Source organism: Anabrus simplex, chromosome 4, assembly GCF_040414725.1.
Source record: "Anabrus simplex isolate iqAnaSimp1 chromosome 4, ASM4041472v1, whole genome shotgun sequence".
Taxonomy (NCBI): Eukaryota; Metazoa; Arthropoda; class Insecta; order Orthoptera; family Tettigoniidae; genus Anabrus; species Anabrus simplex.
The window spans coordinates 76,543,452-76,558,446 of record NC_090268.1 but is presented as its reverse complement, the minus strand read 5'-3'; the positions used below and the strand labels follow the sequence as shown (position 1 = coordinate 76,558,446).

At 39.7% G+C, this 14,995-nt stretch overlaps 1 protein-coding gene across 1 annotated transcript in view; it reads right to left on the bottom strand.

Moving 5' to 3' along the window:
- The window catches only part of LOC136872175 (A disintegrin and metalloproteinase with thrombospondin motifs adt-1-like), a 188,654-nt gene that overhangs the window by 15,451 nt on the left and 158,208 nt on the right, over positions 1 to 14,995 (bottom strand). The window contains exon 14 of the mRNA XM_067146013.2: positions 3,927 to 4,030. Coding sequence (XP_067002114.1) covers positions 3,927 to 4,030 — 104 coding nt within the window. The remainder of the gene's footprint in view (positions 1 to 3,926; positions 4,031 to 14,995) is intronic.

The following is a 14,995-nucleotide window of genomic DNA, read 5'->3' as shown; positions in this document are numbered from 1 at the left end:
GTAATAGACCAATACTATCTAGAAATACCCTATATCTAGATAAGCAATATGCGGATAATTCAAAATATAAATAAACTAGTATGGTAAAGGAAATAGGTAATATAGGGTTGCATACTAAAATGACAGTCCTGGGATAATATTTGATGCGTTTCAATTCAGTCAATTAATTAATCAATCACCAATGATCTGAATTTAGGGCTCTCGTCCAAGTGACAGATTACGCATCAATTGTCTACCTAGTCTTTTCTTAAGTGATTTCAAAGAAGTTGGAAATTTATCTAATTGGTGTAGATATAGGGGCTGCCTGGCCGAGGCGGTAAAGGCGTGCTCGGTTCGCCCGGAAGGACGTGGGTTCGAATCCCCGTCAGGAAGTTGTAAAATTTAACAAACGAGATTTCCACTTCCGGAGGTGCATATGACCCTGAGGTTCACTCAGCCTACACCAAAAATGAGTACCAGGTTAATTTCTGGGGGCAAAGGCGGCCGGGCGTAGAGCTAAAACCACTCTACCCCATCACGTGCCGAGATTAACAATGGCGGAAGCCTTTACCTTCCACTCCTCCAAGGGCCTTCATGGCCTGTACGGAGGGACTTTGCTTTTTTGGTGTAGATGTAGTAGGGGACACCCTTGGTAAATTACTCCAGACCGTAGTTCTTCTTCTTATAAATCAGTACTTGTTTTAGAAATACATTTATTTGAATTACCTTTCTATTACCATACCTCGTTCAAGAAATTTGTTAGAAACATAACCTTGTCGCGAATTTCAATTCTCTCATAACAATAATTCTGATAATGATTCACCAAACTGCTACATCTGTTTCAGATAATCAATAGGAGAATCAATTTGAAATTCTCTGGTGGGATATGCATTGTCGTATAAAGCACTTTAACACCCAAATCGTTGGCAACGTAAATACGTACTCTAAGTGACAGTAAGTTATATCGGTTGATATCTTGTCCTCTAATTTAACAGAGAGAATATAATCTTCATTCACAGATAAAAAAATAGCGTCATCACTTTTTATAACTTCACTTTTAAAATCCTCAAAAGGTATAGTAATTAAGAAATGTACTAGGATTGGCACCAACACAGAGTTTTGGCTTTATCCGGAAAAAAAAAAAAAAAAAAACTCATCAAGTACACGGAACACATCCTCTCTATTGACAAATATATCCCCGAATGTTTTAATGCACCCTAATAAATTACTTGTAACTACGAAATCGTCACGATGCATTAAGTACACTTGATCTGAATGTGAGTGCATCTCCTGTAATATGAATTACATCCAGGCATGCAATACGACCGACACGTCCTAATATATCAAAATAGTTTTAAAACCAAATTTCAATCGAAACATCACTACACTAATGTTTCCTAATCAAACCAACAGAAAGAACTAAATAGATGCTTCGCGCACATGCTCATGTTTACATTTGAGTAAACCGATCGGGGCGCCATTTTAGCTGATATCGATAGCTGCATTAAGATCTGATATATTGTAGTTGGTCTTGGCGTACGGCACTTTTTCTCGCACGGACAATAGTCCACGGAGCCGAGTGCCCCCCCCCCCCCCCCGGTTCCCTGCTTCGATGGTTAACGTAGATCCATGGTGTTCCTCACGTAATGGTACTAATCACAAATAGTCTCATGGTTCTAATTTTATCATCCTTTGGTCGTTCCTTTTAGTCAACTCTTACGACAGGTAGGGATACCGTGGATGTATTCTTCGTCTGCTTCCCCCACCCACAAGGGGTACTTTGAAGAATAACGGTATTGCCAAAGGAAAGTGAAGTGGCATGGAAGGCGTGACATTCTTCTTACTGAGGGCTCGTAAACCTAATACCGTCGGGTCGGAAGAGAACAAGAGTTGCCCAAGGAAGATCAGACAAGGAAGGTGAAGAGATTAGCACAAGCACGTGAAAACAATCCCAGACTCGACTAGGGCCCGAGGTTGCCAACCCTCGCTCTCCAAGTTTAGAGTGCCTGGATCATTGATTTCCTTGAGCCAGAAAATGCTATTTCAGGACGACTTACTCTATGAGTACCACCTTTCATAACAACCGGGCGCATTAGTCATGCTTTGACTGTCGCTACTCTGCACTACCCATAGGATGCACCGTCTATAGCGCCACAGCCATTAACGAAACTAAGACTTCTGTGGAAGCTACACTTTTGCTCCTGGCTGTGCCAAGAGAATGGTGCAAACATTCTGCATCCATGCACAAATAGCAACAGGCAAATACGATAAATAAATAATTTCACAAACTGTTATCTCTCAATATGCTTATTCTGGAGGAATACACGAGCCCTGCTTGTAAAGTTTACCTGCCTTGCAAATATTCATTTTTTTATGGTTTACCTTCCAGTGTCATTGCCTTTTATACTGTATTACGTTTCCCTTCAGTCCCAACAAGTCTGCACATTTAATCTGACGTTACAAGAACAGAAAGAAAAATACATGTACTGTATTTTTCATCAACATGTCTTAGTATTCTTTCTTTTCCTTTCAAAGTTCTTAAGGCGTGAAAAGTTATTTTACAATAAGGACTCTGGATGAATAGCAGAGGAATATTTAGCACGTAGTGTGGAGCGGTTAACTATAAAAGGCGTGTAAGCACTGTAAGACAAAAAAGCAGAGGAAAACTCATGTAAGAAGGATGTCATCCAATCCTGATCCCGTTAGGAACGAAGACAACTGGAGGAGATCGAGCAGTAAAGCCGACCCCAAGGCCGTACCCAGGGTCAAGTTTAGGGGAGTTCGGACCCCCTCCGAAATAAAAGTGAACTTGAGAAATTTAAATCGCATGTACGGGTTTTGAAATAGCCTACAGTAAATTAGAAATATTATAAAAAGAAGCATTTGCAAAATAAACAAGTGAATTTAACTTATAAGATCTTAAATATTTCTCTATGAATATAGTTAACAAATTTATCGAAAACTAAAAGTAATTTTTAATTTTGTGAGATATACGGATTGACAATGATAAAGACAAAAAATATAGAGACTGTTTGCTTTTTTATGTTCTTAATGTATTTTGCACCATAAGAATAAATTTCAATAAACATACAGAAGTATCTTCATGTTATTGAGCCAGTAGAAGATTTAAATGAATCAAACCTCTAAATACTTAAACACTTACAGTGAAACATATTGCTATCTTCATTTTTTAAACAAATGACGGCTATCTCTGTGTCGCACTGCACGCACGTGTTAAAGCGCGTTCTACCCACCAGACCGCTATGAATTTACCTTTCTATTTCACCCGTTGAGTTGTAAAACGTACTTCTCTAAAACTATTTCAAAGTTTTATTTCTGTCAAATCTACTTGAAAGTGAAAAATGTTTGTTACTATATCTATAGTTTTTGTTTCCGGACACCCTCCCCAACTCCATCCCGAACAGCTCACAAATCCTAACCCCCTCCGAAAACTATTCCTGGGCACGGCCTTGGCCGACCCTGTCTGAGAAGGAAAAGTTTTGGGAAAAGAAGAAGTCGTCAGCCCAGAGGCTGGTTGGATCCTCAAATAGCACCACCAAAGACTATGCAGTTATAGGAAAACCACAAAAACCAATGACAGCACCAAAATGAGGTGTATTAGACAAGACGAGTTGTGAGGTAGTTTGCCATTGCTTTACTCACTGGGTCAGACAGTGCTACTGTAGCACAGCTAACCATATGAGCAACACCTTTCGTAACACTCAGACACACTGGTTGTGCTCTAATGTCATTACTCAGCACCACATATACCCCAGCAGCTTCCGTAATGTCACAGCCATGGATGAGACTGAGACTTCGGTGGAAGCTACACTTTGCTCTGGCCTGTGCCAAGAGATGGACGCAAAAGTACTGCATCCATCAAGAAACGACTGGAGGCAGGTGAAAATGTATACCCTTAAAAAAATTATTCTACATGATAGTCATACCTTGTCATCCGGACAGAGGATCACTTCGAAACTCTGCCCTTCGCAGCCCTCTTCGGTATTGACGGGTTTAGGGTTGTCACATGTTCGGCTCCGGTGTTGATAACCTAGAAAACACACAGAGGTCATTAAATTGACTTTTTTTAAATTTTGCTTTACGTCGCACCGATACAGATAGTCTTATGGCGACGATGGGATAGGAAAGGCCAGGAATAGGAAAGAAACTGGCCGCACTTAAGCGACTGCAGCTATTGAACTCGGTGTTCACAGACCTTAGTAAAAGATTTGGGGAAAGCACTTACCTAGACAAATTCCATGCCCTCAGTCACTGTATTCTAACGACTGTAAACAAGCGAGTTGCAGCGCGGTTTGAGTCATGTAGCTGTCAGCTTGCAGTCGGAAGACCACTTTCGGCAGCCCTCAAGATGGTTTTCCGTGGTTTCCCATTTTCACACTAGGCAAATGCCGGGGCTGTACCTTAATCAAGGCCACGGCCGCTTCCTTCCAATTCCTAGGCCTTTCCTATCCCATCGTCGCCGTAAGACATATCTGTGTCGGTGCGACGTAAAGCAAAATAGCAAAAAAATAAAAATAAAAAAAGACTGTGAACTGAATTACACTCACACATGTTTGCAATAGGATAAACACAATGACAGATCAGTGTGGGAAAAGGTGGCAACATCAGTTCGTGCTTGTCGAAGGACAGGAACTGCTTTCGCGACTTTCATCGCAAATTATTTGTGAACTTCATTCAATGCAAAAAAAAAAAAAAGTCGATAAGAAATTATATTTTTTAAATTCCATTTTTTATCTTCGGTGCCCTTGTATCCGAAATTATATACAGTAGAACCTCTGTTAACTGGAACAAAGGGGGAAGGGTGGTTTCAGATAATGAAAATCTCGGATAGTAATTAAACTATCATTTTCATAGTTAAGAAACGCTTTTTGACATTTTAACTTACTGTACTTACTTGACTTATTTCCTGTTGCTCCGTCTGGAGCATAGGGCCTTGGAGAAATTTCTCCACACAGTACGGTTCCCGGCCATTCTCTGCACTTCGCTCCAGGTCTTGTCAACCTCTGCGATTTCCTTTTCGATCGTCCTCTTCCAGGTCTTCTTGGGCCGACCTCGCTTTCTGGTGCCTTGAGGGTTCCAGTCCAGCGCCGCCCTCTCAACAGCTCCATCCGGCTTCCTTAATGTGTGTCCAATCCAGCGCCATTTCCTCTCCTTGATCTGGATGTCAATCGGCTGCTGATTTGCCATGGTCCAAAGATCTTCATTAGAGATTATGTCCGGCCACCTCACATTTGTTATGCGACGCAGACATCTATTAATGAACACCTGTAGCTGGTTGTTGATCTGTTTTGTAACTTTCCATGTTTCACAGCCGTATAGAAGAATCGACTTTACATTGCTGTTGAAGAGGCGAAGCTTCGTCTTCCTGGAGATGTTTCTATTCTTCCACACGGGATAGAGCTGGACAAAAGCACCATTTGCCTTCCGGATACGGCTTCGAACATCTTCCTCTGCTCCCCCATCCGTTGTAACTATACTTCCAAGGTAGAGGAAGGACTCAACTCGCTCAGTTTCCTTTCCATTTACTGTCAAGCTGGTTTTGACATTTTAGATTAAAGTAAATTAAGACAAAACATATAAAATGCTAAGAAAGCATTTTAATAAACTCTAACTATCATGTTCCATAGCGCATGTACTTATACTCTACATATTGTACTATTTCATGAAAAAAGTCTTCTACTTCCTTTTGTTGTTTTTTTCTTTTCAATTCGTTTTCTAGCCGCTATGTCACACCACAGTTATATTAGCAGAACGTCAGAAGGCTTTGATTCGTCACATCACAAACTGAGTTGTAAGGAGGTAGTCAAGGTTGGACTTCACGCATTCCTTTACACATCTCCTTTGTTATAACTGAACATAGCAAATAATGTAACTAATGAAATAGGTAAAACAAACTGAGTTGGCAATGGGGAAGGAAGGAGGCACTCAACGTCAGAGTCCAAGCATTCCTCTACTCATCCTCTTTGTCATAACATAACACAACACATGTTCCTTCAATTCGTTCTTATCATAAATATTTCCTTTTGAGTCGTTTCGGTTAAACGGTATTTCGGTTAAAAGTGTTTCGGATAACAGAGGTTCTACTGTATGCATAGTTTTAAGTTCAAAATAGGTAAGTTAATGTATTTCAATTTGGGTCAAAATACGGTACCATGCCTCCGGAAAGGTACTAGATAAGAATCAGCTGTATATTCAAACCCCCCTCCCAGTCCAAATGTCTACATTTGTATACATCTTACCAGTCATGAACAATTCAATTTTTCAAAAACTTATATTTTCGTACTGTTTTAGATCAAAATGATAGGCTTTAATCAAGATTATTATTATTATTATTATTATTATTATTATTATTATTATTATTATTATTATTATTATTATTATTATTATTATTTGGATAGTGAAAATTATTTGGGACTGAAAGGGTTAATGAGGAGTATTACCAGCCTTTGCATGGATAACAGCTTCTCATGCTACTGTGACGCACATTCAGGTGAGGTAGTCGTCTCCACTCTCCAAAAAGGGCGTCGTCAAGGGCTTGTAGTGTTTGGGGTGGTGGATTTCTCGCTCGACTGCATTACTTCAGTTGGTCCCAGACTTGCTCGATCGGATTCAAGTAGGGACTTCTGGATGACCACGCCATTCGTTGCACGTGGTGCTATTGCTGGAATCATGCGCTCTAGTATTAATTATGCATGGATATTGCATTTTCTCCAACACTCCCGTACCAGGGTACCTGGCAACACTTCCAGTCTCCTGGATATGTTTCCCACACATGCCAAGTCGTGTTCTGAGAGCAACCTCTACCATTCTGGCAACGCACCTCAGCGAAGTAATGTAAGTGCACGAGTGGCTTCATTCCACGACAACTACTTCCCCTTTGCCGACTTCGGTCCGCACGATCAGTCATGAATTGTAAACACTCCACTCCACACAGACCAACCATTTTTAACGTGTTTATTTTCTTTTTAAATTTGTATCTTCTTTTTTTAATTTACTGATGATTTCTTATTTTTTCTCACTTTCCTTGTATTTTCTGTTAAAGGACCACACACACACACACACACACACACACACATACACACAGTCCCCGAGCCAGTGGAAATAACCAATTAAGGTTAAAATCCCCTACCCGGCCGGGAATCGAACCCGGGACCTTTTGAACCAAATGCCTGCATACTAACCAATTTTGCCACGGAGCCGGACAAAACTTCGCACACAATTTGAATGGAGGCACTCGTACCTTTCAACTGACACTGACACCTTCTAAACATGTGGTTGACAGTGGAACCTACTGTTATGTAAACAGGACACGTTATTGCCGTAATAGTCCGGTCCCCATCCCACTGTGCATTTGTTCAATATAACTTAGTTAGGAACATCCAAAGACGTACGAGATTTTTTTTTTAAGCAGTGTAGTTCGTGTCCTAAAACAGGAATAAATCAGTTTCATTCAAACTCAGCCACAACTACTGGACCATTTTCTTTACGAGCTACATCCTCCCCGAGGCTGCCAACCTATATCTAAGGACCACTGACTCCGTTTCGTCTCCAGCAGAGCATGTTGTATTCCAAGGGCTGCACAACCTTTCAGCAATACAGCAAGTCAAGTCACCTAGCAAGAAAGCAATCTTTCCTTAGTTTATTAATACTTTCATAATAAACGAGCCTTTGGCTCTTGATGTAGTATTCTTGTTTAGCAGCTTACAAACGACGCCATTCACCCTTCCCTCCATTTAAAAGAGCAGAATATATACCGTAGAACGATCTTTTGTGTATGGTACCTGCAGATAATTAAATGGGTGGTATAAAAACAGTAACACTGTGCAGGTTTTATAGTCTGGTGAGTTTAGTAATCCGATTTTACACGAGAAATGTGTTATTTAAAGATTATGAAAATCTGACTTTTTCTTGCCATAGAACGTTGTTCAACTAGTAGGCAGAAACGATACACCGCAATTTCAAATCAAAGGTAAACAAGCCTCCAGGCTGAAGACTTGACAGAATATTCTCACAATGCGACAGACTGTGATCGTTAAAATGGTACCAGATTTATTTCTTACTTCGGAAGAAACGCCTAATGAAGTAGTATTATCTTCGAACCTACAAACTTGTTTTAAGTTGCGTTATATGTAGTTAATACACGTGTAATCGATGAGAAGACCTCACACGATGTAAATGAAAGTGGTGCCAGCTTGCATCAATGCCAACGGAAACTAATGTCCAGAAAGTGGGGTTTCTCTACATACGAATCATTACGTCATTATTTTTACAAAGGACATAGAGCCATTGCATACAAGATCTGAACGAAACAGCTATTAAAAGAGCATGAATGATTTGGTGTGACCTATCCGTGTCCAGTAGAATTAGCGGTACCGGTAGGTATGACACCTCGCGTAAAATTCAGTAGAGTTTAAAGTTGCAGAAAGGTTTAACAAACAACAAGATAATTTCGCACAGTTTTAAATAGTGGTTAAAAAAATAATTGAAGTATTCAACGCGTGCACAGTACGATAATTGGGAATTGAATGCACATTTCACGTCAATGGGACAGGAAAATTTGATCATTCAAAGTCATACAGGGGACAATGACCTCAATTTTTGGCCCCTTGAATCAGCAACCATCATCATCATCATGGTCAAACATCGGTAATCTAGGCAATGCAAAGAAGAAATCTGATCCAAACAATAAGCTGCTATTCAAAGGCTTCCAGCACGTGGGTAAAATTATTCAAGATAGGAAGAGAGCTCACAAGGTTAGCAAGCGATTCGGTGTAGACGAAGGTGATATTGAACTAAATGCCCATATATTTGTGAGAGAAATAAGTTTTCTTATCGAAGATTACCATCGATCTCCAGGCCAAGTATTGAAAACAGATTTGACAAAGACTTGCAATACGGAAGAACTATCGGAATGAAGGGAAGAGAAACACTCCTACACGACAATGACAGGCATGCTACAACTTCATTTTTGTTCGTTCTTTCATCGGAGCCATTTTCCCGTTAATATACAGTATGATTATTAATTCATTGCCGGGCTGTGTGGCTCAGTCGTTTGAGGCTCTGGCCTTCTGACCTCAACTTGGCAGGTTCGATCCTGGCTCAGTCCGGTGGTGTTTGAAGGTGCTCAAATACGTCAGCCTCGTATCGGTAGATTTAGTGGCACGTAAAAGAACTCCTGTGGACAAAATTCCGGTACTTCAGCTTCTCCGAAAACCGTCAAAAGTAGATAGTGGGACGGAAAAACCAACAACATAATATAATTATTAATTCATTCAACTATTGTAAACTATTAACCTAACACGATCAGGATGAAACTTTGCTTTTAATAGAACAGAAATTACGATCGGATATGTCAGACAAGAAAAGAATCATTCTTCTGGGTAACACCTGAACACCCAATAAAGTTGAAAACTTCTGCAACCCTGCCGTTTCCAAAGATGTTCATCATCATCATCATCACTGGCGAGACAGCCCTTTGTGGGCCTTGGCCTTCTGAAGAAGTTTTCCCCATTCATTCCTGTTAAGTGCAGAGCTCCTCCAGTTCTTGATTCCAATTATCTTTACATCCTCTCTCACCCCTTCTTCCCACCTTAATTTTTGTCTTCCAAATTTCCTGATTCCTTCTGGCACTGCGTTAAATATCTTCTTTATCATTCTGTCATTAGCACGCAGCACATGTCCTGCCCGCTCCAACCTTCTGATATTTATGCAGTTAACAATGTTTGGTTCGTTATATAAATTATACAATTCATGATTATATTTTCTTCTCCAGACACCGATTTCTTCCATTGGTCCAAAAATTTACCTCAGAAGCCTTCTTTCAAATATACCGAGCTGTCTTTCATCAGATTGTGAGAGTGTCCAGGTCTTAGCACCATATGTTAATACAGGCTTTACTAAAACTTTATACATTAGGACTTTAGTTTTCCTGAACAGCACCTTAGATTTCAGATGTTTTCTGAGGCCATGATAGCACTTGTTAGCAGACCGTATACGTTTTTGGATTTCAGAACTAATATTGTTCTTGGAATTAACTTCTGATCCAAGGTAGGTAAAGCTACGCACAACATCAAACTTACACGAGCCAATTTCCATGAATGTAGATCCACTAGGGTAGTCTTTCTTCATTAATCTGTAAATTCATCTTTCTTGCTGCTGTTTCGAGGCTTGTGAAAACTTCTCTCAATGTTCTTGGTGTTCTTGCGATTAAATCAGTATCATCTGCATATGCCAAAATTTGAACTGATTTATATACAATTTTTTTCTCTATTTGCTTTACGTCCCACCGACACAGATAGGTCTTATGGCGAAGATGGGATAGGAAAGGGCTAGGAGTGGTAAGGAAGTGACCGTGGCCTTCATTAAGGTACAACCCCAGCATATGCCTGGTATGAAAATGGGAAACCACGGAAAACCATCTTCAGGGCTGTCGACAGTGGGGTTCGAATCCACTATCTCCCGGATGCAAGGTCAGAGCCGCGCGCCCCTAACCGCACGGTCAACTCGCCCTGTGATATATCTAAGATGGTTCCCCTTGTGTTGATACTCGCATCTCTAACAACTTTCTCCAAAGCTATATTGAACAAAAGGCATGATAATGAATCTCCTTGCCTAACCCTGTTCTTGGTCGTTACAGCACTTGATGACATATTCTGGATCTTAATTTAATTCCGAGTATTTTCCATTGTGACTTTCATAAGGGCGATCAATTTCTTAGGGATCTCAAACTCTTCCATTTCCAAAGGTGTTAACTAAATGAAAAATCTTATTCCAAAACTTTGTAACAACCAGTTGACATTTTCTTCTTTCACTCGTACCTTACAACAGTCTTTTGCTAAATTTATCACAGTTGTATTGATGTTACCTTCTTAAATTAACATTATTTACAGTCAATTTCACCAGGCAAATGCCGGGGCTGTACCTTAATTAAGGCCACGGCCGCTTCCTTCCAATTTCTAGGCCTTTCCTATCCCATCGTCGCCATAAGACATATCTGTGTCGGTGCGACGTAAAGCAAAAAAAAAAAAAAAAACCAAACAGTCAATTTCTTCAAATTCATCGCTTGTATATTTGTAGTTTTCGGTAACAAGATAACCTAAATTAGTGCAATAACTAGGCGGCGGAATTATATGACAAGCCATATTTTTTCCTTAACATTATACCATGTAACTTAGTCGTGTATTTTAAACACGTTCAGGCATGATAATCAAAATTAAACAGGTTTGATTGGCTATATACATACATATTTAGGCTTTTTTTAAAGTTTTCTGGCATATTTTGAAAAAATCTCATTATACTGACATATTTTGATAATTTTCATTTGAGCTTAGTTTTTTTTTTTTTTTTTAAATCAGAGTAGGGACTAGAAATTAGTTTTCAGGATAGAATGGAATATACTTCAACTGAAGAACCACTGAAAAGTAGTAATTTATATGGAATGTTTCTACCAGACAAGAGCTATTGTTTGCTGGTTGAGTCAATTTCTGGAAATCGGGCTATTGTTTTCAAGGAAGCAGAGGCAATTCTGCAGTTATTTGTCCGCAGATTTCCAGGAATTCTCGCCAAATGATTTAACTCTAATCAAGTACGTTCCCGTTACATGATGTATGGAAAGGAATGTGATAGTAGCAGGTGATCTCAATTTATCAATTGTCAATTGGGAAGGTAATGCGAACGACAGGCAGCATGAACAACAAATGGCTAATAAGTTAATATGGGAAGGGCAGCTGATTCAATAATAATAATAATAATAATAATAATAATAATCGTATGGCCTCAGCTACCGTGCGCAGACATTTCAATTTGACGCCATCTGGCTGTCTGCTCGTCAATTTCGAATTTTCGTTTTACTCTAGACTCACTAGATGGCAGACCAAGCAAACCGAAACTCTCTTGGGCGTCTATGGCTGAGATTTAATGAATTTTGTCGGGTAAACACCAAATGTGTCACCAGAGATCTTTTACATGCCGACATCGTACGGCATGGAGTGTCGAATGGACTTTTTTCCGCCCTTCAAAAATCCGACTACCTCTGCCGGGTTTGAACCCGCTATCTTGGGATCCGGGGGCCGACACTCTACCACTGATCCGCAGAGGCAGCTTAGCAGATTCAGAAAGTGATGGAACCAACTAGAGGGAAGAATAATTTGGATGTGGTGCTGATAAAACCAGATGAGCTCTATAGAGAAACCGAATAGATGGTATTAGTGATCATGAAGCTGTTTTTGTTGTACTAAAAAATAAATGTGAAAGACAGGAAGGTATTAAAATTAGAACTATTAGGCAGTACCATATGGCTGATAAAAGAGGCATGAGGGAGTTTTTAAAAAGTAACTATGATCGCTGGAAAATGATAAATAAAAATGTAAACAGACTCTGGGATGGATTTAAAGCAATGGTAAAGATCCACCATATTATAACAGGGAAGTAAAGAGACTAAGAAGGAGGTGCAGGTTGGAACGGAAGTAAGGAGAAATTGAAGGAACTTACTAGAAAATTGAATCTAGCAAAGAAGTCAGCTAAGGATAACATGATGGCAAGCATAATTGATGGTCATACAAATTTTAGTGAAAAATGGAAGGTTATGTATAGGTACTTTAAGGCAGAAACAGGTTCAAAGAAGGACATTCCAGAAATCATTAATGAACAAGGGGAGTGTGTATGCGAGGATCTTCAAAAGGCAGAAGTATTCAGTCAGCAGTATGTAAAGATTGTTGGTTACAAGGACAATGTCCAGATAGGGGAGGTGAGTAATACTAATGAAGTATTAAAATTTACCTATGATAATGACATTTACAATAAGATACAAAAGTTAAAAACTAGAAAAGCAGCTGGAATTGATAAGATATCTGGGGATATGCTAAAGGCAATGGGTTTTAATATAGTACCATATCTGAAATACTTATTTGATTATTGTTTGGTTGAAGGAGCTATACCAAATGGATGGAGGGTTGCTATAGTAGCCCCTGTGTATAAAGGAAAGGGTGATAGACATAAAGCTGAAAATTACAGGCCAGTCAGTTTGACATGCATTGGATGTAAGCTTTGGGAAAGCATTCTTTCTGATTATATTAGACATGTTTGCGAAATTAATAACTGGTTTGACAGAAGGCAGTTTGGGTTTAGGAAAGGTTACTCCACTGAAGCTCAGCTTGTAGGATTTCAGCAAGATATAGCAGATATCCTGGATTCAGGAGGCCAAATGGACTGCATTGCGAATGACCTATCTAAGGCATTTGATAGGGTAGATCATGGAAGACTACTGGCAAAAATGAGTACTATTGGACTAGAAAAAAGAGTGACTGAATGGGTGGCTATATTTCTAGAAAATAGAACTCAGAGAATTAGAGTAGGTGAAGCTTTATATGACCCTGTAATAATTAAGAGGGGAATTCCTCAAGGCAGTATTATTGGATCTTTATATTTTCTTATATATATCAATGATATGTGTAAAGAAGTGGAATCAGAGATAAGGCTGTTTGCAGATGATGTTATTATGTACAGAGTAATAAATACTGTAAGTTACAAGATTGTGAGCAGCTGCAGGGTGACCTCGATAGTGTTGTGAGATGGACGGTGGGCAATGGTATGATGATAAACGGGGTTAAAAGTCAGGTTGTGAGTTCCACAAATAGGAAAAGTCCTCTCAGTTTTAATTACTGCGTTGATGGGGTGAAAGTTCCTTTTGGAGAGCACTGTAAGTACCTAGGTGTTAGTATAAGAAAAGACCTTCATTGGGGTAATCACATGATTGTTAATATAGGGTACAAATCTCTGCACATGGTTATGAGGGTGTTTAGGGGTTGTAGTAAGGATGTGAAGGAGAGGGCGTATGAGTCTCTGGTAAGACCCCAACTAGAGTATGGTTCCAGTGTATGCGACCCTCACCAGGATTACTTGATTCAAGAACTGGGAAAAATCCAAAGAAAAGCAGCTCGATTCGTTCTGGGTGATTTCCGACAAAAGAGTAGTGTTACAAAAATGTTGCAAAGTTTGGGCTGGGAAGACTTGGGAGAAAGGCGACGAGCTGCTCGATTAAGTGGTATGTTCCGAGCTGTCAGTGGAGATATGGCGTGGGAGGACATCAGTAGACGAATAAGTTTGAGTGGTGTCTTTAAAAGTAGGAAAGATCATAGTATGAAGATACAGTTGAAATTCAAGAGGACAAATTGGGACAAATATTCGTTTATAGGAAGGGGAGTTAGGGATTGGAATAACTTACCAAGGAAGATGTTCAATAATTTTCCAATTTCTTTGCGATCATTTAAGAAAAGGCTAGGAAAACAACAGATAGGGAATCTGCCACCTGGGCGACTGCCCTCAATGCAGATCAGTAGTGATCGTTGTTGTTGTTGTTGTTGTTGTTGTTGTTGTTGTTGTTGTTGAAGGAAGTTTTTTCTCGCTACAAGACGATACTCAGCGACAACAGGAGAGGATTCTCATTCAACAACCTTAAGAAGCACGTGGCCATAAATTGCAACAATCCTGACAATGGGGATGAAATAAGGTACGAAAGCTTCATTCAAATAACACATATTTTGTGTATAACGTAAAACTGATTGAATATTGAATAATGAAGTAACTATAGTGTGTATATTTTCCACAGGTGGTGATTATTGTTTTAAGAGGAAGTACAACTAGACAACCATCCTCTATATAACACTAATCAGTGAGAAAATATGCAAGGAATCTGATACTTCGAAAAATGAAGCTATCGGTCAAAGAAAGAGAAGGGCCACGAAGGGCGTGAAAATGAGACTCCCTAGGCCTCGAGTGCTCTAATACCGTCGAGGTCAGAAGAGAACAAGAGTTGACCAAGTGAGATCGGATAGAATAGAAGAAAATGAGAAGCCTGGCACAAGTAAGTAGAAGCAGTGGCAGGAATCAGTTAAGGGCCCCGTGGTCACCAACCTACGCTCCAAAGTTGAGAGCCCCTGAGGCTATGTTTTCCACAGAGTGTATCCTTACCCAGGAGTTCATGAGCTATTCAGCATTA